Source organism: Artibeus jamaicensis, unplaced genomic scaffold (genome assembly GCF_021234435.1).
Source record: "Artibeus jamaicensis isolate MK-2021 breed Jamaican fruit bat unplaced genomic scaffold, CSHL_Jam_final scaffold_916, whole genome shotgun sequence".
NCBI classification, from domain to species: domain Eukaryota; kingdom Metazoa; phylum Chordata; class Mammalia; order Chiroptera; family Phyllostomidae; genus Artibeus; species Artibeus jamaicensis.
Window position 1 is genome coordinate 50762882 of NW_026522059.1, and position 27889 is coordinate 50790770.

At 34.7% G+C, this 27889-nt stretch overlaps 2 protein-coding genes across 2 annotated transcripts in view; both read left to right on the forward strand.

The window, feature by feature from the left end:
• Positions 1 to 27889, forward strand: part of SNTG1 (syntrophin gamma 1) — a 364140-nt gene that overhangs the window by 304531 nt on the left and 31720 nt on the right. The gene's annotated exons all lie outside the window — the stretch shown is intronic.
• On the forward strand, positions 20244 to 20888 carry LOC119039467 (coiled-coil domain-containing protein 169-like). The gene has a single exon (XM_037132224.2). The coding sequence runs from the start codon at positions 20244 to 20246 to the stop codon at positions 20886 to 20888; it is 645 nt and encodes a 214-aa protein (XP_036988119.2).

Sequence of the window (27889 nt, forward strand, 5' to 3'; positions counted from 1 at the left end):
CTAGTAGAAGTAAAAGACAGTATTCCTCATAATCTTACTGTTTTTCTGGTAGGTTTTCTGAATTCATTAGTTCCCTAAAATTGTTATAGTCTGGTAGTTTTTTTAAATAGTTGAATTTGAGAAATGCTAAGAGAGTATTTTTTAAAAGCTTCTTTACTTAAAAGCTTTTTTACTTCAGTGTATCTAAAAACACAGAATAGTAAGAATATATTTTGAAATCATGGTTGGAATATAGATCTATGAGGATAATAAATTATGAGGTAACATTTTAAGTATGTTAGAAGCAATTATAATGATATTATGTTTCATTTTATCTCCATAGCTTTCAATAAATATAAATTTAAATCATTATCTGGGGGAAATCTGCACAATCCATGCATATGCATGGTGGCCTGCATGCTAGAAAATTATGTTCTGTGTGATAAAAGACAGTCACCTTTGCTGAAATAATTTCCTCTTGTTTTCTGTATTTTCTCTATAAACTTAGAAGACATTCTGCCCTGGCTGGTGTGGCTCAGTGGATGTAGCACGGCCTGCGAACCACACGATTGCAGTCCTATTCCCAGTCATGGCACATGCCTCAGTTGCAGGCCGGTTCCCTGCAGGCCAGGTCCCAGCAGGGGACACACAAAAGGCAACCATACATTCATGTTTCTCTCCCCCTCTCCTTCCCCCCTTCCCCTCTAAAGATAAATAAATAAAATCTTTTAAAAAATTAGAAGACATTCTGTTCCTAAATAATTGTGCTTCTGCACTAAATTAATTGTTAATACGACTATTAATAAAATATCTCAATATTTATATCTAATTCATACTGTTACCAGGACCCCGATATTTGAGTCCATCTGCCTGTACAGCCTAGGCCCCCCAAATTTATGAGCATGAGTTTGCAATATAGAAATTGGGTTTATTAAATAATTTGCCAGTTCAGAGAATGGGGAACTAATGGTCTAAAGACGGGATTCCCAGGTGTTGTCACAAGACACCATGACTTAAGGAGTTAGGGGTCTTGCTGGAAGCTGATTGGGCAGAGGTGAGGTAAGGCTAATAACAAATTATCTCTTTAGGTCTGGCAGACAGCTCTGTGGGCAGTTGTGGTGTCCTTTTGTCCATTCTCATGGGAAAGTAGCCAAGAGGTCATTTCACTTTAGGGCTCAGGAGCTGAAATGTAACAGCCTGCCAGATGTCAGTCCATGTGACCATTAGCCAGGCCCAGGCTACTGTCCTCTGCTGCCTTTTGGGCTTTCTATTTATCTGGAGGGATATATATGAACATATATCCCTCATAGTCATAGCCTTTGACTATATAGTCTATGACTATATATATAGACACACACACATGTGGATAAAGATGATTTTCAGAGCTAGAATTTAAAACTAAATTTAATCAAAATCATAAAGGCCCTCGGTTTTAATACTTTTTCACCACAAGATATATGACCTTGATATATACACACACATTATATAATATGTGTATTTGACTTTTTCTAAAAAGCATTTACATAATTATATCATAATTATATTGTAAATTCTGTAGTTTCAGCTTCTTAAAATAGAATTAAGCCTTTAAAAATTTTTATGCTATTTATTTTATAGTATTGGAATTATTCATATCAAAGGTGATTATTAAAAATTCAAAAGGAAAATTAGAAATTATTCAAATGACTATCTACTTGAAATGTCTTCCACATAAATAGAAAATTTAAATATAGGTATGCTATGATGTCATTATGGCAATATTTATACAAATCTTACCATGTTTCTTTTTACAGTATATTTCAATCTTTTATTTTCTAATTATATAATTTATAGCTCAAAAACATGGACAAAGACAGCTGTTTGACGAAATTTTTATATTCTTCTTCAGATAAATTATTTTTTCTTTGCCTTTAGGAGAATGAAGAACATTGCTTTTTTTTTTTTTTTTTTCAAAACAAACTCGCATTTAGGGAAACAATCTATCTGGTAATTTCTTTTTAACCCTCAAGCATTTCAAAAATCCCCCTAAAATAAATGTTCAGAAGAAAAATATATGGATACCAGTTTTCATACCAGAATATTAGCTAACTGTAATATATAATAAAATCCTGGATTTTTGTTCATTAATTGTAATCCAAGGACATTATAAAGTACTATAGAAATTAACACATTTTATTGCCTATAGTATTTATAATTTGAGTATATAAAAAACTAAGTCAGGTAAGAATAAAAAAATTCTTCAAAGGTAAAGTAATGAGGCAGCAAATAATGAGAACCCTTGGTCCTCACAGTAAAATTTGACACTTTCCATCAGTTAGCTGAGGCTGCAAAATTCCTGTGTAACATACACACAATGACAACACTTCCCTGGCTTACAGCAGTAAATATTTATTTCTCACATTTCTGTGGGATTCAGACTAGTATTGATCTGAAGAGGGCTCATCAGGAAGTCTGCAGTTTGAATGGTTCCCTCAAACATCTGCTTTTTGGTTCTGCTCTGCTTGTGCCTTATTCTTGGAACCAGGCTAGCCCACAGATGCCCACTTTTTGCAGATGGCAAAGGCAGAAGAGATCAAGCATAATATGCAATTCTTTAGCCTTGTGTTGGACTAATTGAAAAATTAATCAAAGCATGTCATGTGACTGATATTACAACCAAGTAAGAAGACAGATCACCCTAGTGCATGGTGGGAGGACACATCAATTACACTGCAATAGGCATGGATATCAGGAATGATGAGAATTAGGGTTGATATGACAGTGCCAACGACCACGGAAAAACAAGAACAGATTTTATGCAAGTAACAGGATGCAATCTACAATGACTTTGGCATGCTGGTAGAGAATGATTTGGAGAAAGGGAAGAGTGACTGTTGGGAAGGGAGGAGGTAATTAGAAAACCTGCGGCTTCGAGTAGGGAGTTTTGAGAACGTTGAGTGGCAGGGATTGATTAATAACAATGATAAATTCTCAATAGGGCTTGGGGAGACAAAGGATAGAACTATGTATGATGATAAAGTTTCTGACCTGGAAAATTGTATGGGAAAAGGAAATACAAAAAAAATGAGAGGATTTTCAAGACATCTTTTGAATTAATTGTCATGATAGTAACTTTGCAGAGGTCACTGAATATTACTATGTTCAATGTAAAAATGAAGACACTTTTTTTCACTTTTCTAGTGCCGTGTATCTTACATTAGTTAAGTAACTTGTCTCTCTATCTTAGAAAAACACACACCAGTATAGTGTGATATAGCAAAGATTCAGATATTATAAGCAGAGTATATAGTGGACTTAAGTGCCAAGGTTTAGTTCTAATAGCTTTTCCATATACGATGCAGAGCTAGGTAACATATTACTCATCTGAGAATGACTCCTATCTAAAGAGACTTCCAGGTCTTGCCCTGGCCAAGTGGCTCAGTTGGTTGGGGCATTGTCCCATTCACCAAAATGTTGCCAGTTTGATTTCTGGTCAGAGAACATACCTGGGTTGCAGGTTTGATCCTCAGTCAGGGTATGTATGGGAGACAACTGATGTCTGTCTGTCTGTATCTCTCTCTCCCTGCTTTTCTTGGATCAATAAAAAACATATTATCATGTAAGGGTTTTTTTAAGGAAAAAGAGACTTTATAGTCTCTAATAAAAAATTTCTGACTGTCAGAATTCACCAGGGAACCAAGAAACAAAGTATTTTCAAATTCATTTTTATACTTTATATTTATCTATTCTTAATAGATTCATTCATGCACTAGACTTACATATTCTATCTCTAACCTTGCATAATTTAGACCCTCATGTCCAATTGCTTGCACTATTATATGGCCTTTTAAACTAAATCAAAATGATTCAATGCAAAAAGATTACACACCACAAAATAATCCATTATATGTTGCTGATTTAATGAATATAATAGTTTCCCAAGTTATGACATGCATTTGAGCCAAAGGTAAGCTACCAATTTATAGAAATACAAAGTTCTTTTACATTGGAGAGTTGTTATTATGTTAAGGGAAAAATAATTGATTTATACAAATAAAGATCATAATTAAATTTTAGAAATCAAATTAGAAAATGTGAAGAATAGTGCTGCCTCCAAATAAAGATATGCAGAAGCCTATGTGTTAAATTAGCAGTTATTTAATAAAGAGCTTAATCTCTGTCAGTGGAGCAGCCTGTAGACAGTGTAGAGGGAATAAAACCGTGGTAGCTTATTACATTGCACAGGTATTTTGACTTAGATGCAACTATCGCAGGAAACTCATTTTTCACTCAGAGACACTACTATCCATTGGGCTGGCTATGTGTGCAGATGATCAAAGCAAATAACTACAAAAGAGTTGATTTGTATAAAGAATTGATAATAAGAAGTATAAATGCAACTGAATTTTATTATGTTGTCAGAAAATATGATAAACAACAATAATCAAAACAAAACAAAAGCCTTGAATATTTGAGAAATTTATACCAATAAAATCAAGTTTTCTTGCCAGTGTCTATTTTGTAGCTAACATGTAAAGTTTCTCAAAATTAAATTAGTATATTAAGAGTGACAAAATGGAATTCTATGTCCAATTGTATGTGAAAAGATGTTAGTGTTTCTTTCTCATATGTATTTTGGTTATCCTTTTGAAAATATTTACATAGCCATTATTAAAATAAGTACTCTATGCATATCAACTCACCAGATTAATGATTTTATTACCAAATATCCCACAATATTTGAGTTTCAGAAACAATTATGTTGCTTTTTTTACTTCATTATAGATTCCAAATGAATTCTTAGAGTGAAAATTATGTGTCTTTGAATGTTTCATGTGTTTGATGAATGAGGATACACACACACACAGACACTTATAAGTAGTGGAGTCCATTTCAGATGAATCAATTTAAATAAAATATGTTGACGGAGACTCTGAACTTGATTGGAGAACTTCATCTAGTCTTTAATTTAGGTGACCCTCCTGACGATAATGAATTTCTGTTCTGTTAACTCCAGCTCAGACATGCATCTTGATACCTAAGGCTGCATATTCAACACAGTGTGTCCAACAATGTGCTTCTTGTTCAATTTGGTTCAAGTTCTTTAACCAAAATAAATCAAAATTGTGTTTTATACTCTCCTTCTTCCTTAAAAACTCCTTCTAAATAAATCTAGACGGTGTATTTAGATACACCTTCTCACTTGGATTAATATAATATTGTTCCACAGGCCTTCTCAATTTATCTATTGAACACCCACTTTTTATGCATCAGCTATGTGCCATAAGTAGTGATAGACACTAGAAATATCAAAATAGACATAGTCAAATCTTTCAAAGAGTCTGAAATCTCATGGGAAAAACAGACTACACCTGAGTGCTTTTAGAAAGTATGGGGAAAAGTAAAAGCACTTTACAGACTTAGAATTACACCCTTCTCTGTTCCATTCCACACCATTACGAGATTAACAATACTTCTTTTTTTTTTTAATATTTATTTATCTTTAGAGGTGAAGGGAAGGAGAGAGGGAGAGAAACATCAATGTATGGTTGCCTCTCATGCATCCCCTGCTGGGAACTGGCCTGTAGGGAACAGGCCTGCAACCCAGGTATGTGCCCTGACTGGGAATCGAACCACGATTGTCTGGTTCGCAGGCCCGTGCTCAATCCACTGAGCTACACCAGCCAGGGCTAACAATACTTCTTTTTAAAATATATTTTACTGATTATGCTATTACAGTTATTACATTTTTTTCTCTCCTTTATTTCCCTCTGCCCTGTACCCCCCTCCCACCAGCATTCCCCCACCTTAGTTCATGTCCATACATATAAGTCATACATATAAATTCTTTGGCTTCCCCATTTCCCATACTATTCTTAACCTCCTCCCATCTATTTTGTACCTATCATGTATGCTTCTTACACCCTGTACCCTTTCCCCCATTCTCCTTCCTCCCCCTCCCCACTGATAACCCTCCATGGGATCTCCACTTCTGCAAATCTGTTCCTGTTCTAGTTGTTTGCTTGGTTTGTTTCTTTTTCTTTTTTTTTTGTCTTTTTAAGTTCAGTTGTTAATAGCTGTGAGTTTGCTGTCCTTTTACAGTTTGTATTTTTTACCTTTGTTTTCATAGATAAGTCCCTTCAACATTTCATATAATAAAGGGTTGGTGATAATGAACTCCTTTAACTTGACCTTATCTGGGAAGCACTTTATGTGCCCTTCCATTCTGAATGATAGCTTTGCTGGATAGAGTAATATTGAATGTAAGTCCTTGCCTTTGATGACTTTGAATACTTCTTTCCAGACCATTCTTGCCTGCAAGGTTTCTTTGGAGAAATCTGCTGGTATAGTCTTATGGGAACTCCTTCGTAGGTAAATGTCTCCTTTTTTCTCACTGTTTTTAAGATTATCTCCTTATGTTTAATCTTGGGTAATGTAATTATGATGTGCCTTGGTATGTGCTTTCTTGGATCCAACTTCTTTGGGACTCTCAGAGCTTCCTGGAAGTCTATTTCCTTTGCTACATTGGAAATAATTGGAGGTCCTCCATTATTTTTTCTAAAAAGTTTTCAATTTCTTACTCTTCCTCTTCTTCTTCTGGCACCCATATGATTCAGATGTTGGGGCATTTAAAGTGTCCTGGAGGTTCCTAAGCCTTTCCTCATTTTTTTTTTTTTTTGGAATTCTTGTTTCTTCATTCTGTTTTGGTCGACTATTTATTTCTTCCTCCAGGTCCAAACCATTGATCTGAATCCTGGTTTCCTTCCTTTCACAGTTGATTCCCTGTATATTTTCCTTTTTTCACTTTTCATAGCCTTCACTTTTTGTTCTGTTTTGGGACCATACTCAATCACTTCTGATTCCAGTATTCAGAACCAGTGAAATTCCTGATTACCACTATTTTGAACTGTGCATCTTATAGGTTGTCTATCTTTTCATTGCCTAGTTGTATATTTTCTGGAACTTTGATCTGTTCTTTCATTGGGGCTTTCTTATTTCTTGGTCTTGGCTTGTCTCTTACTTAGTCAGTGGCAGAACCTTAGATATTGGCCAGGGCAGGGTAACCCACATTGTTGTGTTGTGGCACTGTGTGTGGGGGAGTGGTCCAAGAGGGAACAATGCCACTTGCCTCTGTTCTCGGTGGCTTTCAGTCACTTCTTCTGCTACCCTGAAGCAAATTGGGCCCTCTGGTGCTGTTTCCTGGGTGGATGGTTTTGTGTATGCTCTAGGACCTTGTGGGTCTCTCCAACGAACTCTTCTGTGAGGCTGGGAGTTTCTCCTGACACCACAACCCCCACAGGTATCTTCAGTACGAGGTTTTGAGGCTTTATTTCCCTGCACTGGAATCCTGGGTTCTGCAGTCTGTCCAGCTCCTCAGTTGTTTCTCCTGGTTTATCAGTGCACAAGCGTGGGACAGCCCACTCCACCATCTGCTGCCCTGCCATGTCTGCCAGCCATCATCTTGCTCAGTCCTCCAGCTGGTGCCTTGCTGTGAGTCCACACCTCCTACCAGTCTAGATGAATGTTTAACTCTTTGGTTGTCAGACTTCCATACAGTTCAATTTTTTGTCAGTTCTAATTATTTTCTTAAATTTGTTGTCCTTGTTTTAGTTCTGTGAGGAGGCAAAGTGTATCTACCTACACTTCCATCTTGGTTGGGTGTCTCAGATTAACAATACTTCTATAAGGTAAAGTCAACTATGTCATTAGTCTCTCTTGTTAAATTACTTTAGTGGCTTCTTCTGCCTTTAAGACAACCATTAGCATAGTAGATAAGCCTTTCAATGCCCTGGTCTCTTACTGCAATTTAGCATCATCTCCTGAATTCCTTCAGCTTGGTGGCTCAACCGTACTCCATGACTTTCCAAATAACATTTCCATAACTTATTTTTATCCTTGAAAATAAATCTTTACCCAAAAAGTCTTCTTTCATCATCTGATTTAGATGTCCCTTTGAGAGCAGAGAATTGTAAGCATACCTTAATATAGCACTTATCAATCCTTATGTCTTACAGCTGAGTCTGGTGGAGATATTAACTCTAATCCTTTGTCTAGAGTCAAGCACAGGTCAAGCACACATATTTAATTTAATGACTAGTGGTGAAGATATTAATGGATGTAATAATTTTAAGGAAATAAATGAACTTTATGAGCTTTCATCTATTCTGTGACCTTTTTATGTTTCTATTTGATACCTTTATCATCACCATTCAAATTTACAAAATGTATAAAATTATTCTGTAGATGAAGTGATAATGTTAGTAAAAATGCAATTACTTAAGTCCAAAATACTTACTTAGGATAATTTTACATGAATGAAATATTATAGAAATATAAAGATGTGTAAAGAAAAATTTGTTTGAGAAAAGGTTTTTCATAGTGTCCTATTAAATATGCTCCCTAGCCCACTCATATAAAAAAAGAAGAAAAAGGAACCACTTTTAGAACATTAACATTGACAGGGGTGATGGATAGATAAAAGACAAAAGCAGATTTATGTTTGTGGGCTTTTTGTCATTTGAATATCTATGAAAAATGGAAATAGGACTGTGTGAGAAGATCTGATATACTGCTTAATTAGAAGACTCAAAATACAATCTGCAAGAAAAATAAGCCTGTTTATGGATATTGCTGGGCAAACAGTTAAATATCAAATACCATGTGATCAGTGTTATATGGAGTAAATTGAATCCTAGCTTGAAAGCATCTTTATTGTAATTTTTAATTTGTTATATGTAATACGTTGTAATACATAACAAATTGTTATTTTGGTGTCTTTACCCCCTCAGTAGTAATATCCTATTTCAATTTTTCACGAAAATGATGGCATAATGCTTAAATTACCTTAAATTTTCTTTATATGTAGAAATTGTTTCAGTTTTTTTGAAGAGGAATTTGTATGTGAGGTGTAGATATTTGGGGCATATAAACAATGAACTGATAAGGAAACTGATAAAGGATGTATTATAGGTTACTTTTTCCTGTTTTTGTTAAACGTTATAGTTTTATTATCATTATATAATTTTATTTTTATTTATATGTAATTAATAAATTTTTTGAAAACTCTTTTTTTAAATTTTATTTAGTTATTTTTCAAGTACAGTTTTTTGTCTATTTCTCCCATCCCAGCCCCCCCCGCCCCGTCTCCCCCCCTCCCTCCCATTCCCCCCCCAGTCCTCATCCCTGTGTCTTTCATACTTGTTCCTCAAAATCCCTCCCCATTTTTTCCCCTTAAATTCCCTTCCCTCTCCCCTCTGGTCACTGCCCACTTGTTCTCTATTTCAGTGTCTTTGTTTTTATTCTGTTTGCTTGTTTGTTTTGTTGTTTAGCTTCCTGTTAAAGGTGAGATCATATGGTATTTGTCTTTCAATGCCTGGCCTATTTCACTCAGCATAATGCTTTCCAGTTCCATCCATGTTGTTGCAATTTAAGGAATACTTGATGCTATACGAAGGTGAATTCATTCACTGATCTCCAACCCTTAACTGAGCTAGCTTTGCATCCCAGCTCTCTCTGATGGATTACAGCCAGCTCTAAAGATCTTGGTTATAAAGAACAAAAATACATAGCAAGGATAGCCTTTTTTCTTTTTTCTTCCCACCGAAGTTATCTACATAAGTGGCTTTTTCAAACCTTAAGCCAATTCCAACAAGGATCTTACGCAAATAAATAGCTTAATGGAATATTTTACTTGTAGAAATAGAAAAGAAAGCTTAAAATAACAGAATTATAGGGAAGAATAAACTATGACTCATAAAACACTGTGTTTGAAAAAAATCAATAAATTGCTTTCTGGGTTTAATGTTTTGTAGTAAATGTGACTCTGGGTCTCTTCTCTATTATATGAAAGGAATCAGACATTTGCAATGAAAATTCATTTATAATCATTCTCAATAAATGGTTCTGTGATGTTTAGTTAAATAAACAATTATAGAAAACAAAGCAGCAGGTTGAGATAAAAGGAGAAATATAAACCATGTAGAATCACAGACTTGGGTTTGATTCCTACTCATTATTTATAAAATACTATGAATGTATATGATGTTTTCTTAATTCTATCTGGAAAATTTCAATATTCTAGCTAGTGCATTGCTGTTGCAGAGATTAGAAAAAAATGTAAGACAAGACCTAGAATAGTGCTATGTTTATTATAATAACAAAGACATTGTTCCATGGAAGGACAAAATTGAATACAAAGAATGCTTCACAGGTATTAAATGAGCTACTTTTAAAATGATTTATATATGTGTTCACCCATCAATGTCAGGAATAAATGATATAGTCCATGGTACATCCCTCATTTTAAAAGTGACGTACTTCACATAAATATTTTTCTTTATAATAATCAATGTTTCATCTTCAAAACACATGGATTAATTATTGTTAATAAGCATATTTTATAAAGATTAATCTCTAGTTTTAGAATGGTGACTTTAAATTATAAAACTCAAATGGCATTAAATCTAAGGTTTCTGCCATTTATCTGCTCTCCTGCATTGTTTTACATAAAAAAGAAATCTAATGTAAAGAGTAGCTCAGAGGCAAATGAATCATTTTTCAAAATCCTTAATCGTGAGAGTATTTAGATCAATAAGATTTTACTATGTATGAAATCTGTCCAGAAAAACGTCTAGTCATTGTTAATATAACAAACAAGAATGGTTTGCATGATATCTGTGTAACCTGGCTGCCAAAGGGGGGGGGGGGCCAGAATGCACGCACATGAACAATGGCAACTTCACTGTACTAGCTAGTGGGGATAGTAAACAGTGTTGAGTGAGCATGTGGTCTGTGCGGCCAATGCATTCAAAATGACTGAGTGAGCAGAGCAACAAATCCAGATCTAACTTTGCAGTAAGCTTGCACGTTCCTCTGTGGAAACTATTCAGGTGATTCAGATGGTTTGCTACTGACAGTGTGAAAACTAGAAGTTGATCTGGGGATTCCAAAATTCACTGTGTGCAAGATTTTGATGCAGGATCTTGGCATGAAACTTGTCATGGCAAAATTCATTCTGTGACTTCTGCTACCAGAGCAGATGGAACATCATACTGCAGTTGCTAATGATGCGGGGAGAACTGTGTGAGGTCCCAAGGTGCCTTCTTTGAAGGGGACTGAGGTGTCATTTTGCTGTGTACAATGTTTCTTGTATCTTTTATCTTCTTCGATAAATGTCTCTATTTTTCATATTGTATGCTGGATTTTTCTGGACAAACTTCATATTTTTCATATTCTTTGCTTTCTTCCTTTGTTGTCTTCAATAATTTTATTATAACTACAGTACTGAAAATGCTGTGATTCATCGTGGGTTTTTCTTACACATAGGTATCTTTGTTTCCAGCTTTTTATGCTCTTAAAATATTTAAATGTATCTTAAAAATGCCAGACATATTTTATATTTATCATTCAAAGAAATTTTGCCTTAAATACTACTTCTGACTGTCAAAAACAAGCAAATGAATAAGTTTTAGTAAAGCAATAAGATATTTTAAATTGATTACAACTATACTAAAATTCATTAAATATTTTATTTTACAGTATGAATTTTTGTTGTTTCTCAAAATATATTGCATGAGAAAAGCTATCTGGTAAAACAAAGTGAGTTTCTTGCCTAAAAATATCCTGAGACTTTCTTGTGCAAATGAACATCCAACATCAAATGTATTTGACCATCTTTGAGCTTCTTTTTCTCCATGAGCACATAGAAGGCATCCATAGAAAGATTTGGAAAAGTGAATATATAATCTATGATCATTCATTATAAAGGCTTTGGGTCAAATGCCAAATTTTAAATATATTCAGAAATTTCTTCATCTATCTATCATCTATCTATTTAATCTATCCCCTCCTTTTGTACTTGATCTACATCAAGTTCAACCAATTAAGCCTGCTACTTGTGGCTGGAAATCTCACACTACTTTGTAAGTTCTCATTTTAGCATATGCTTTCCTCACCTCTCCCAAATGCATGTCTCCAATATAGCATAACAACCAAATAATGAAAAAGAAAAGAAGAAACATTTTTATTCTTCAATATTTATTTCATCTTAATGCATTTTTTATACAAAAGTTAGGTTCGTTTTGTGTCTGCTGTATAGCAACCAGTCCATTGTAATCAAGGAATGCAGTGCTGAGCTAGTTAAACCAACTACCTGTCCACTTGAAGCTTTCTTTATAGTGGAGAGAGACAGTGCAAGATGATTGAAGATTGCAGACTGCAGTCAGATCTGTAAGGAAGTGAGTGAAGTATTGACAAAGAGGACTCAGAAGGGCCTTTTAATAAGCTGTCAGGATAAGAGTTTCTGAGGCATTGATATGTCTACTGGAGGCCTAGATGGAGAGAATGCAACAGTTATGAGTGAGTTGGGGGAAGAATTTTCAAGCAGAGAGAACAGAAAGCATTAAGCAAGAAGTTTGAAAGGATTTTTTGTTTATTTACTTTCAGAAACATAAAAGAGAGAGTGAGAGATCATTCTGATTGCAAAAAAATTTAAAAAAAAAGAAAATGGATTCAGACTTTTATTGTACTTTATCGAAGCCCTTTATTTCGTATTACTTGATTTAATATTTGCCTTATACTTTAAGTGACCCAAGTTAACTACCTTTTCTGTATTTGATATCAGAAAAAGGATGGGTCATTGGTTTTGGAGATTATCACAGATATAATGGGGATAATCACAAGGAATAAAGACAATAAATGAAAAATATTGTGCATTTATGGTTATTGATAATTAAATAAGAGGTATCTGATCTATGAAATAGATATGAGAGTAGAATACATAATCAAATATTTTCCTCAAATTGAAGTTTTCTATAATTCTAGCTGAACATCAGGCCCCGTTGTGGTCAATAAATGAGGTGGTATGCAATTTACTGTCCACAATGTAGTAATAAATGATTATTTAAGAGATAACAAAATGGATTTATGATATTGGTAAACTCTTAAAATAGTTCTGTTCAAAAATTAATTTTAAAAGACTATAATGCTTAAAATGCAAACATATTTAGGCACAGTAAAGAAAAACTAAGAGATATTTATATCAGTTGTCTAAGCATTAACAAGCAGGGTCATTATTTTTGGAACATAATTTAGTAAATTATCACAGCTTGTTAAGATGCAATTATGAGTGGTGTATTTACCAAAACTAATCAAGTACACTTTAGCTACATACATTTCTTAATACAGGAAAATATTGATTTTAACAGCTACTGTGCTCTATTTATAGTATATATTCATATTATCATTGCAATTACAAACAACATATTCAATTTTTAACTATAATTGAATTTTGTGGTAGCATGCATCATTAAATATATTGTGATTTTGACATAATAAAGTTTATAAACCTTTACTTTGATTTTACAAATTAACTCAAAATAAGTTACTAAAATTAACTAATTTTTCTTTTCTTTTTTTTTGTTGTTGTTGTTCAAGCACAATTGTCTCCACTTCCCTCCCACCCCTTCCCCTCCCCTTACTTCCTACCCTCAATCCCATCTCTCTTTGGCTTTGTCCATGGGTCCTTTATATGTGTTCCTTGATGACCATTCCCCTTTTTTTCTATTTATCCCCCTCACCTCCCTACCATCTGGTTACTGCCAGTTTGTTCTTTATGTCAGTGTCTGGTTATATGCTGCTTGCTTGTTTGTTTTGTTGATTAGGTTCCACTAATAGGTGATATCATATGGTATTTGTCTTTCACTGCCTTGCTTACTTCACTTAACATAATGCCCTCCTATTTCATCCATGCTGTTGTGGAGGGTAGGGGCTCCTTTCTTTCTGCTATGTAGTATTCCATTGTGTAAATGTACCTTAGTTTTTGATCCACTCATTTACTGATGGGCACTTAGGTTGCTTTCAGCACTTGGCTATTGCAGGTTGTGCTGCTATGAACATTGGGGTGTATAAGTTCTTTTGAATTGGTGTTTCAGGGTTCTTAAAGTATAATCCCAGCAGTGGAATTGGCAGGTAAAAAGGCAGATCCATTTTTAGTTTTATGAGGAAATTCCAAACTGTTTTCCATAGTTGTTGTACCAGTCTGCATTCCCACCAATAGCACACTACGGTTCCCTCTTCTCCACAACCTCACCAGCACTCGTTGTTTGTTTATGATGGCTATTCTGACATGTGTAAAGTGGTATCTCATTGTGGTTTTAATTTGCATCTCTCTGATAATGAATTTTCTCATTGAAACATTGATGGTCAATGTTTTAGTCAAAATAGTGGCATAGATAAACACGGTATTAGATTGATCAAAATTACAACTAAACTACAGAACAACCATCATTCCAATCTACATTAAATCTGGCTGAATACAAGTCCTACAATTTAAGATATAAAGAAGAAGCCATATTGAGACCTGTAGGAGGAGTGGAGACAGAGAAAAGTTGATTCCACATCCACATGTATCAGATAAAAATTGGAAAGGACAACTTACCACAACTTCCCATTATCAACAAATAAAGAGCATTATGCTAAGTGAAATAAGCCAGGCAGTGAAAGACAAATATCACGTAATGTCACCTATAAGTGGAAGCTAATCAGCAGAACAAATAAATAAGCAAAATAGAATTAGAGACTTAAAAATAAAGAACAAACTGACAGCAACAAGAGGGGAGGAGGTGGAAGGGAAATAATGGGAGTAAGAAGGGGAAAGACAAGGCAATGAATACAAATAGAGGACTCATGGATATGGCCAACGGGAAGAGGTTGGCTGTGGGAGTGTGGGGGGATGCGGCATGGGAGAACAAGGGGGAAAAGTCTGGACAACTGTAATTGAACAACATATATATATATAAATATATATATACACACATTAATATATATATGTGTGTGTGTATGTGTATATGTATATATATATACATATATACATTAAGTATATAGAAGAGTTGAATGGCATGATCAATAAAACTAACCTGATTAGTATAGAATACTATACACAATAATTAAAGATTATAGATATGTTCTATTCAATTGCAAATAAAACATTTACCAACATTTACCATACTATAGGCTATAAAGCCAGTTTTTTAAATTATGTTTTTTAAATTTCTTTTGGAGATTTCATTTATTTGTTTATTTTTGGGACAGAGGGAGAGGGAGGAGGGGAGATACACCAGTTGGTTGCCTCTCAGAGGCCCCCACAGGGGACTTGGCCCACAACCCAGGCAGGGAATGCCCCGGCTTGGAATCAAATCAGTGACCTCTTAGTTCTCAGGCTAGTATGGATCCATGGGGCCACACTAGCTAGGGCTTTAATTGTATTTTATTGACTATGCTATTAGAGTAGTCCTGGCTCTTCCCCTTTTGCCCCTTTCCAACCAGCACCCCTTATTCCCTCAGGCAATCTCCACATTGTTACCCATGTCCATGGGTCATGCATATATATTCTATGGCTCCTCTATTTCCTGTGCTGTGCTTTGGATCCCCATGACTGTTCTGTAGTTACCAGTTTGTATTTCCTAATCCTTCTACCTTTTTCACCTAATCTTTTGGCCCCATCCCATCTGGTAGCCATCAAAATGTTCTCTGTATCTCTGATTTCTGTTCTATCTCTTAATTTTGTTTTTTAGATTTTGTTGATATATACTCATTAGCATTTTATTGTTCATATTTTTAATTTTCTTCTTAGAGAAGACCCTTTAACATTTCCTATAATACTTAGCTTTTTCTTGTCTGGGAAGCTCTTTCTTTGTACTTCAATTCTAAATGATAGCATTTCAGGATAGAGTAATCTTCATTGTAGATCCTGTCTTTTTATCACTGTGAATATTTCTTGCCAATCTCTTCTAGACTGCAGTTTCTCTTGAGAAATTAGTTGACAGTCTTACAGGGGCTTCCTTGTAGGTAACTAACTACTTTTCTCTTGCTGCTTTTAAAATTCTCTCTGCTATTAAGCTTTGGCAGTTTAATTATAATGTGTCTTGATGTCGGACCTCTTTGGGTTCACTTTTGGGGGACACTCTGTGCTTGCTGAACTTATATGTCTATTTCCTTCACCAAGTTGGGGAACTTTTCTTTCATTATTTTTTGAATAGGTTTCTAATTTCTTGCTCTCTCTCTTCTTCTAGCACCCCTACTCTGTGAATGTTGGTATGCTTGAAGTGTTACCAAAGCCTCCTTACACTATCTTCATCATTTTTAGGGATTTTTTCTATTTATTGTCCTGATTGATTGTTTTTTGCTTCCTTATATTCTAAATTGCTGATTTTATTCTTGGCTTCATCCATTCTATTGTTGATTCCCATTAAATTGTTCTTTATTTTAATTAGTGTATCTTTAATTTATGACTGCATTTTTAATGCTTGAAGTTTTCACTAAGTTCCTTCAATGTCCCTATAACCAGTGTTTTGAACTCTGCATCTAGTAGCTTGCTTCTTTTCATTTTTTTAGCTCTTTTGCTTGAGTTTTGTTATATTCTTTCACTTGGGACATGTTTCTTTTTGTCCTCCTTTAGACAGCCTCCCTGTGTTTATTTCTATGTAATATATAGAGTTGGTTGTTTCCCCGGCTTGGTAGACTGGCCAAATATAGTAGGCGTCTTGTACAGTTCAGTGGCTCAGTCCCCCTATTACTTAAGCAGGGCACTCATGGTGTACCTCCCATTTGTGCTATGTACACCTTCTTATTGTAGCTGAGCTTTGATTGTTGGCACATCCAGTGTCAGCCACTTCCTGCATTCTGTCTAAACTCACACAACACAAGCTACAAAGTGATCTGCTGCTGTTTGTGGTGGGCTTGGAGGTGCCTGGGCAAGACCAATTTGAGAACCAAGGCCAGCTGCTGCTAGTGCAGGGCCTGAGGCAACTTGGTGAGAAGTACTGGGATCTTTGAAGTCAGGTGCTACTTATTTGAGAAAATTTAGAAAAATCTAAAGCATGGGCCAAGACAAGCAATTTCAATGGAAAAGCCACTGGGAATAGCTTGGATGAGCCTGAAAGTTAGGTGGGGCAGGGCCTCAGGGAATCACCAGCATGGGGCGGATAGTGTGAGCCAGGTTGATGGAGTCTCAGATATGTTTCCCACCTGCGAGCTCTGTGGTGGGAAGGACTTAGGAAAGGAACAGTGGCCTCTGCCAACACCTCTGGGAGAAAGTTGACCTTCACCTCTCGCCCTGATGCTGGACAGTTCAGTTCTTCTCCGTATGTCTCTAATGCTTTTCAATATGCTGTCCCTATGCTGGAGATCAGATCAGGTGCATGAGCTCCAGATTACTCAGATCTGAGTAATCCTATGCATGGACCTTTGAAGAGGAACTGCCAGGGAGTCCAGCAATTTTTTTCTTTCTCAGCCCTAATACCTGCTGGTTTTTACAGCCAGAAATTATGGAGGTTTATCTTCCTGGCACTCAAACCCTGGGCTGGCAGGCCTGGTGTGGGACTGGGAATTGTTACACCTGAGATATGTCTCCCAGTTTGTATCTGCCACATGTGGGCTTGGGACCAGCTCATTCTGTGTCTCCACCCTTCCTACCAGTCTCAATTTGGGTTCTTCTTTAATTCCATAGTTATAGGACTTTTATTCAGCACAGTCACTGACATTTCTGAATGATGGTTGTTTTATAGTTTAGTTTTCACTTTGATGTGATTGTGTGAGGAGGTGAGGTATATTTATCTGTTATGCTGCCATCCTTACCAGGAGTCCTGAAGCCAGTCTCACACTTCAAAGGACCAAAACCAAACAGAGTATATTATTAGACCACAGTAAAATTTTGCTAGAAATCAGTATCAAAAAGATAATAGGAAATCTCTCTTTTAAAATTATAAAATATACTTCAAAATAACCCAAGGATCAAGGGAGAAATAAATGTACAGCATAGGTAATATAGTCAATAATACCATAGTAACAATACACGGTGCCAGCTTTGAAGAGCCAAGGGTGAAGGAACAATAGGTAGCTAGGCTTAAATATAAGAACAAGAATTTTATAGAAACTGAGCAGAGATTCCAGTTGTCACACACTGCAGGGTAAATAGACACTACATAATTAGTCCAAGCACATCATTACAATAAATAAATAAACAAACAAATAAGTAAATAAATAGATATTTAAAAGCAAAGAAACAAGATGTAGCCCATACAAAGGAGAAAACATCTCATATACATTGTTTCTGGGAAAGCCTAGATGATAGATAAAGTACATAAAGATTTCAAATAAGCTATTGTAAATATGTTCAAATAACTAAAAGAAACCATGTAGAAATAATTAAAGAAATGTTTAATGACAATGATTCATCATATAGGGATTATTAATAAAGAAATACAAATTATAGAAAGTAGTGGAAATTCTATAGTTAAATGGTACAAAAACTGAAATGAAACATTTACTCAAGGGGTTCAACAGCAGATTTGAGCTGCTAGAAGCAAAAAAAAAAATCAGCAAACCCAAAAGTAGATCAATAATACCAGAGACATGGAACTAAATAACAAACTGACGGTGACCAGGGGGGAAGGGGTAGGAGAAGGGGATAACAGGGGAAAAAAGGGCAAGGGTCAAGAAAGGAATGTTTATAAAGGACCCATGGACAAAGACAACAGGGTGGAGATGATTGAATGTGGGAGATGGGGGGGTGGGTAAGACAGGGGAGAGTAATAGAAGAAAAATGGGGACACCTGTAATTGAACAACACTAAAACAATCTTTAAAAAAGTTTAAAAACATAGATTAATAGAGAGTACTCAGTCTAAAGAACAGAATGCAAAAGTGAATAATCTCAGAGGCCTGTGAGACAGCGTCTAACACACCACATATGCATGATGGTCATGCCAGAAGAGGAAAGGAGGAAAAAAGAACATAACAAGTATTGGAAGAATGATGGGTGAAATTTCTCAAAGTAGATGAAAAACTTTATGTATCCAAGAAGTTCAGTGAATTCCAAGAGCAATCACAATGATATTCACAACTAGAGAGATATTAATCAAACTGTCAAAATCCAAAGCCAAAAAGAAAAACTTGAAAACAGGAGAAAAATTACAAGTAATATGCAAAGGAACTACAAAAAGATTAACAGCTGACTTCTCATCAGAAACAGTGGAGACAAGTAGAAGCAACCCAAGTGCCCATCAGTAGAGGAGTGGATGAAAATAGTTCTGGTAAATAAACAATTATACAATGCCATAAAAAAAGAATAAAATCTTACAATTTGTGACAGCATAGATGAACCTACAGGGCATTATACTAAGTGAAATAACCCAGACAGAGAAAGACAAATACCATATGATTTCACTTATATGTGGGAGCTAGTGAACAATATAAATGAATGGACAAAACAGAAATATACACATAGAGGCAGAGAGCAGAGTGGTAGTTGCTGCAGATTAGATGAGGGTTGGGGGACTGGATGGGGAAGGTGAGGAGATTAAGAAGTACAAAGTGGGTCCTGGCCAGGTGGCTCAGTTGTTTGGATCATAGTGTCATACAGCAAAAGATTTTGGGTTCAATCCCTGGTCAGAGCACATACCAACGTTGTAGGTTTGATCCCCAGTCAGGGTATATATGGAAGGCAATCCATCAATGTGTCTCTCTCACATTGATGTTTCTCTCTTTTTTTCTCTCTCCTTATTCCTTTCTCTTCAAAATCAATAAGTATATCCTCAGGTGAGGATTAAAAAAAATACAGGTGGGTAGTTGTCAAGTGGCCACAAGGATGTAAAAGATAGCATAGGGAATATATTAATAGTCAACAATATTTTAATAACTATTTATGGTGCCAGGTGGGTACTGGAAATATCAGGGAGAATACTTTGTAAAGTATATGATTGTCTAACCACTCTGCTGTACAGCCAAAACTAATACAAAATAATATAGAATGCAAGTTATAATTAAAAAAATAAAGAATAGCCCTGGCTGGTGTGTCTCAGTGGATTGAGCACTGGCCTGCAAACCAAAGGGTCACCAATTCGATTCCTAGTCATGGCATATGCCTGGGTTGCAGGCCAGGTCCCCAGTAGGGGATGTGTGAGAGGCAACCACACATTGATGTTTCTCTCCCTTTCTCCCCCACTTCCTCTCTCTAAAAATAAATTTAAGAAATCTTTTAAAATAAAAAAATATATATATATATATATAACCAGTCATCTAAAAAAAAAAACAATGGAAACAAGAGGCAATGTTATGACATATACAAAGTGCTGGCTGAGGGGACTTCAACTTAGAATTCCAGAATTCAGTTCTCCGTGGTAACAGCTCATGACAACACCTTATCTAGACAGTGTTGGGTGCTCCTTCAGGTTCCTGCTCTACGAGTTGCTGAGGGGAAGGGCTTGGGGAAATCTCTGACCTGACACTATGGGGGATGAAAGAGGTGACAACTTTGAAGGAATGAGCATTGAAGCACTGAAGTCAGAGTTGCTGGAAGAACTCCATATGAAAGACTTAATACAACTCTCAATAACTGAACTAAGATGTAAAATAATGGAACTGAAAGCCAAACTCACTATTGCTAATATAGGCAATGAATGGAAAACCCGTTATGAGATACAACTTGAAGTGAATGATAAACTAAAAAAGCAAATAGTTACTCTCAAAGAGAAATGGGAAAAACTACATGCCGATTCTTCAGATAGACTATGTTCTATTTGTGTCTATGAGAAAATGCCAGCAAAATCCTCAGTTGCATTACTTGAAAAGCTAGAAAGAGAAAGAAGGCATCTTGAACATCAAGTGAAATGCTATTTACTTAAACTGGAAGAAGAATCAAAGGCTTACCAAAAGATCAAGGATGAACGCCAAATATACTTAGCTAAATTATCTCAGGTCTCTCACTCAAACAAAATTTCTAGAAGGCAACAGATGAATGAACCCCACAGAATGAAAGAGAATCCAATGAAAATAGAGAGATACAATACAGCTGATGAGAATATAGTAAATGCGAAAACAGAACCAATGAAAAAAAGTGCAAGATCAAACCATGTTCTAAGACTCAACCCATGATTCAAGAATTGGGTGGATTTCTATTTCTTCCTTTTTCATTTGTTATATTCATCTTGTCAAATTAATTCTCAATGCATTTTTTCAGGAAATTAAATAAATAAGGAAGAGCTATTAAACCTCTTTAGCTCCTCTTTCAAAATAAATAATATTTCATAAAAAGAAAACAAGCAAACAGATAACTAAAAGCTGGGGTTGCAATGCTTATGCCAGAAAAAAATGACTTTAAAACAAAGGCTATATATATTTCACTTGGCATAATGCTCTCCAGGTCCATCTATGTTGTCACAAAGGGTAGGAGCTCCATCTTTCTGCTGTGTGGTATTCCATTACATAAATGTACCACAGTTTTCTGATCCACTTATTTGCTAATGGGCACCTAGGTTGCTTCCAGCACTTGGCTATTGTAAATTGCGCTGCTACAAACATTGGGGTGCATAGGTTCTTTTGAATTGATGTTTCAGGGTTCTTAGGGTACAGTCCCAGCAATGGAATTGCTGGATCAAAAGGCAGTTTCATTTTTGGTTTTCTGAGGAATTGTCTCACCTATAAGTAGAATCTAATCAACAAAATAAACAAGCTAGCAAAATATAACCAAAGTCATTGAAATAAAGAACAAAATGATAGTAACCAGAGGGGAGGTGGGAGGGAATGGGGGGAAGGGGAAATGGTTGTCAAGGTACATGTATAAAAAACAACTAGACAAATCCAAAAGGGGTTAGGGTTGAGGGTAAGGGGTCAGGATGGCTGCAAGTGGAGGGGGATGTTGAGGAGGAGATGGAGACAACTGTACTTGAAGAATAATAAAAAAGAAAGAATGAGAGAAAGAGAGAAAGAAAGAAAGAAAGAAAGAAAGAAAGAAAGAAAGAAAGAAAGAAAGAAAGAAAGAAAAGGAAAAAAGGAAAGGGAATAAAAGGAAAGAAAAAAGAAAAGAAGAAAGAAAAGGCTATATATTTAACATAAGGAAAAGAAGGACCCAGAATTTCCACTTCTGGGTATTTATCAAAAGAAATCCAAAGCACCAAGTTGAAAAGACATATATCTCCATATGTTCATTGCAGAATTATTTATAATAGCCAACATATAAAAGCAACCTGAGTGTCCATGGATAGATGAATGCATAAAGAAATGCTACGTATATGTCACAGCCATAAGAAGGAATAATATCTTGCCTTCTGCAACAACATGGATGGACCTAGAATGTATTTTGCTGAATGACGTCAGAGAGAAAAAAACAAATGCAATATGATTTTACTTATATGTGGAATATAGACAAAACAAAATAAATGAGTAAGGAGAACAGAAGCAGATTTACAGACACAGAGGATCTTTTGATCGTTGCCAGATGGGAGAGGATTTGAGGTGCTGGGTAGAAAAGATAAAGGGATTAAGAAGTAGAAACTGATAGCTACAAAATATTCACAGGGATGTGAATTACAGAATAGGGAATCTTGTCAATAATATTGTAATAACTTTGTATGATGTATGGGTACTATATTTATTGGGTGATCACTTAGTAATTGATATAATATCAGGTCACTGGGTTGTACACTTAAAATTAAGATAATAATGTATGTCAAGTTTAATTGAAAATTTTTAAAAAAATATTTAAAGTCAGAAAAAATCTGCTAATGGAGACAAATCAATATCAATAGCTTCACTTCAATACATTCATAAGAGAACTTAAATTTCAAAATGACCAGATTTAATTAAAAAAAAAAGGTCATTTAATCTATATAAAAATATACCTAAGTAATAATTTTATTATATTTATGTAAATATGACAACTATTTTGGAACTTTTAAAAAAGTAACTATTAATATTTCAAGTGTCTTTAATTTATTTTTTTGTTTGTTTTACGTGATTGGTGATACTGTGATTCACATAGTGAATCACATCCTAAACATCACAATACAATTTGTTTAATTATATACTCATCAACTTTTGAGATCTTAGAATTCACTAGTTAATCTTCCATTATACTCATCTTTGTTTTTACTAACTGTTTTTGCAAAGTTTACATCAGATTATAAAGTAGTTTTTGTTTAATCATACAGTAAAATATGTCACAAGAATACTCAGTTTGCTCTCTATAAATCCTGCAGAACTTCCATTTATCCCATTTCCTGTGCAACTTTTATGTACATACCATTTATCATTTCCTCTGTTTTCCACTGACCCTTCTCACAGATTTCCAGAAGCCTTCATTCATTTCAGATGTCAGAGGGAAGGTTGCAACAAGCAAGTTGGTACAACTAGTTCACGGACACAAAAATATTCAGTACTTCTCACTTCACCACAAGGGACCCAAAGAAGCAAGCTGTAGTTAACACCCCTTGTTTAAGTGCACTAAATTTTATCAGTAATGACCCCAAATATTTCATCTGTGCTTATCAGAAAAATCTGGTATGCTATAAATTTTAGCTACCAAAAACAAAACCGGGCATGTGAAGATGCCTATTACAAAGATGCATCTTGTCCACTCACACTCTAACATGCTGAATCTGCCCATCTGTGAATAAACCTTAGGGTTGTTTGTTGTTGTTTGCTATCTTGGGACCCATAACACTCATCCCTATGTGGTCAGATTTGTGAGTTCATGGAGTGTCTCAGGTCCAAAAGTGGTGATTATTTGAAAATCTGGACTGCAAGCTTGGACAGCTGGCCATATTCTACTTTTTTATTGGAAAACACTCAACTAAACTAATTTCAACTAATAAAAAATAAGAGAAAACCCTGCAGTTTATAAAGCAATGTTATGAGCGCTTTCCTTTATTTTCTTTTTTTAAACTATAAAATTTTATAGTAATTTTTATTATAAAAGTTTTTAAATTTATTTTTTATTGTTGTTCAGTTACAGTCGTCCCATCTTTTTCCCCATTGCTCTCCCCTGCCCTGTCCTCCCTCACTCCCATAGCCAGTCGCCCCCATTGTCTGTGCTTCACATTCATTTTCACAGTAACCCTTTAAAGTTGGATAGTCAACTATTATCACTTCTAGTTTCTAATAGAATGTACTCAGGCTTCAGTCAATGAATAATCTGCCCCAAAGTAATGTGGCTTATGAATATGATATAAAGTTTGAGTTATATTGAAATACTTATAAGTCCAAGATCAGCACTTTATTTTTAAATGTCAGTGCATTGTGAAAAAAGACATTATTTTTCCAGTGATATATGTATTATAATATGTGAAAAGGTCTTAGTTTACTGTTAGTAGTCAAAAAAGCACCAGAAGTAGATGATCAGGAAGGAGGGTTTTCTTGCCTTTATGACCCTAATCTCACTCCATGTAGGGCAACAGATGACTATACCATTATATATGAACTACACCAGAATTTTTAAAAAGTAAGACAGAAATGTACACATTTCTTCTAAGCTTCAGTGTGGCATCATTAAAAGTCATTTTTACAACAAAAACCTTCATATATTTTACAGAGAACTTACTGCTGAATCTTGGTTTACTTTCTACCCTGATTAGAGAGTTCTTAAGGCAAAGATACTTGCTCCTGTTATTCTTCACTACCACCTTGTTCAAAGTCTGTAAAATAATCACAAACAATCCTACTCTCTATCCACATCTCACCCAACACTATCCTGTTTGGGTCTACCTTAGAGTTAGCTACAATTATCCTACAACTGTACTCACCCACAGCTATATAAATAACATGTTAGGGAGACAGTGGTGTCCATTCATTTTTTTAGCATTAATATTCTTAACGCAGTTGAAATAATGCTTATCAGAACCTTTAATACAAAATTTTGTCATAAAAAAGATAGATTAAGAGTTCTTTGAATCAAGCCATATTTTAGACTTCTTTTAATTTCTTGAAAGATCATATGGTTCAAATAATAATTTCATGTTTTATATTATTATGACTACAGGAAAAATAGCATTTCAAATTTATACTTATAATTTAAGAACTTGAAAAACTTTAGTTTTTCAGCAAAGCTAAGCTATAAATAAAGATTTTTGTTGCCTAATACTGCACAGTTTATTAATGTCAGGACTTGAACTGCATATAATAATATACGGTAGAAGATATTCTCTGTACAACTTTTGAGAAGATCCTTTGTTTTAACATAGATATCTTTCCTAATTTTATGTTCTAATATTCCCCATACCATTATATTATTTGCATGTTCCTATGTAAATACATGATTGTCATGAAATTAATGTAAAATATTCTGAATTTCCATTTTATTTATTTATTTATTTTTATTTAATTACTTTTCAAGTACAGTTTTCTGCCTTTTACTTCCTTCCCAGCCCCCCCACGCTCCCCACCTCCCTCCTGTTTGCATCCCCCTTAGCTGTCGTCCATGTGTCCTTTATACTAGTTCCTGTAAATCCCTCTGCTTTTTCCCCTGAAATTCCCTCCCCTCTCCCCTCAGGTTGCTGTCCCCCGTTCTCTATTTCAGTGTCTTTGTTTTTATTTTGCTTGCTTGTCTGTTGTTGTTTAGCTTCCTGTTAAAGGTGAGATCATATGGTATTTGTCTTTCAACACCTGGCTTATTTCACTCAGCATAATGCTTTCCAGTTCCATCCATGTGGTTGCAAAGGGTAGGAGTTCTTTCTTTCTTTCTGCTGCATAGAATTCCATTGTGTAAATGTACCATAGTTTTTGGATCCATTCATTTACTGATGGGATGGGCACCAAGGTTGCTTCCAACTCTTGGCTATTGTAAATTGTGCTGCTGTGAACATTGGGGTGCATAGGTTCTTTTGGATTTATGTTTCAGGGTTCTTAGGATATAATCCTAGCAGTGGAATTGCTGGGTCAAAAGGCAGCTATCAGAGAGATGCAAATTAAAACCACAATGAGATACCACTTTACACCAGTCAGGATGGCTATCATAAACAAAGCAACAACAAATGTTGGAGAGGTTGTGGGGAAAAGGAGGCCCTAGTTCACTATTGGTGGGATTGCAGTCTGGTACAACCATTATGGAAAACAGTATTGAATTTTCTCAGAAAACTAAAAATGGACCTGAATTTCCATTTTAATATTTATTAATATTAACATATTTAGTTAGCACTTTCATTTTTTTATATGCTCTTCTTATAGTTAATATTTAAAATTATTATTTCTGAATTAAATAATAGTAACATTTTAAGGCTTAAAATACATATTAAAAGTAGTATTCTAAAGTATTTCACACTGTTGTTAGTATTTTATGCAAATATTTCTTTTAACCTAGTCTTGCTAACTTTAGATATTTTAACTTTTAGTGATCTTTACTGACAGTACTTTTAAGAAGCTAAGTTATTTTAATATCACATTATTTTTTATTTCTAGGGAGGTAAACATATTCTCTTATTAAAATGATCATTGTTTTTCTACTATTTTGAGTGAGTTGTGCTAAGATTTTTTTGTCTTTTAATTTATTGTTTAGAATTTTTCTTACACTTTACCTTATGTATTGCTATGTGGAACTCAGTCTTTTGCTTTTCTTTTCAATTTTTTCTTAATGTGTATTAATTGTAAAAATGAGAATGTAATTATCATTGCTCCTAAGTCTAGAATTCCCTGTATTGAAAATTTATTAAATACTTATTTATTTAAAACCTACAGTTTTTTCTATAATATGGATTGTTTAAGTTGTTTTACTTTTGACAACATAGAGATTTAATTCAGAAGATGTTTTGAGATATTACTTAACTGTTTTTTTTTCAGAAAGTTAATTACCCCTCAAAATTTTATTCTTGAGATGCTGTGTTAAGTTATATTTAAAAAAATAATTTAAGAAAAACTTTAATGATTGGATATTACTTCTTTATAAATTATATACTCTCATGGTAAGAACAAAAACACAGACTTTTTTGGTATAGAGATTAATATCTTCAGGATATTGAAACTGTCTTCTTTATAAAAATATTTATCAAAACGTTTAAAATATACTTGCCATTTTATAACTGTTTGGTTATAGAATAAATAATAGTTGAATGAGATTTTATATAAATTTATTATACCTCCTTTTATATTATAGATAAAATTTTAATCCTTATTTTTAAGAGATTTATGATTTGTTATTTTATACTTTTTAAAGTGTGAACTTTTTATTTAACATTTATTTTGACTAGATCCTAAAGGTACAATGTTGACAGGATCTTTTTTTTAAATACATTTTATTGATTATGCTATTACAGTTGTCCCATTTCCCCCCATTTATTCTCCTCTGCCTGAACACCCCCTCCCAAATGCATTTTCTCTTTTTTAGTTCATGTCCATGAGTTGTACATATAAATTCTTTGGCTTCTACATTTCCTATACTATTCTAAATCTCCACCTGTCTACTTTCTACCTACCATTTATACTACTTATTCTCTGTACCTCCTTCCTTTTACCTCTCCCACAGATAACCCTCTGTGTGATCTCCATTTTTTTATTCTGTTCCTCTTCTGATTGTTTGCTTAGTTTTTGTTTTTTTAAGGTTCAGTTATTGATAGTTGTGTTTGTTGTCATTTTACTGTTCATATTTTTATCATCTTTTTCTTAGATAAGTCCTTTTAACATTTCATCTAGTCAGGGCTTGATAATTATGAACTCCCCTAACTTGACCTTATCTGGGAAGCACTTTAGCTGCCCTTCCATTCTAAATGATAGCTTTGCTGGATAGAGTACTATTGGATGTAGGTCCTTGACTTTCATAACTTTGAATACATCTTTCTAGCCCCTTCTTGCCTCTGAGGTCAATTTTGAGAAGTCAGCAGATAATCTGATAGACACACTTTTGTAGGTAACTGTCTTCTTTTCTCTTTCTGCTTTTAAGATTCTGTCCTTATCTTTAACTTGGCTAATGTAATTATGATGTATCTTGGTGTGTGCTTCCTTGGGTTCAACTTCTTTGGGACTATCTGAGCTTCCTGGACTACCCAGAAGTCTATTTCCTTTGCCAGATTGGGAAAGTTCTCCTTTATTATTTTTTCAAATAAGAAGCCAGGTGGTGAGTGACAAATACCATATGATCTCACCTTTAACTGGAACCTAATCAACAAAACAAG

Excerpts from the sequence above, each read along its gene's own strand:
- LOC119039467 (XM_037132224.2), top strand. The coding sequence starts at position 20,244 with ATGGGGGATGAAAGAGGTGACAACTTTGAAGGAATGAGCATTGAAGCA.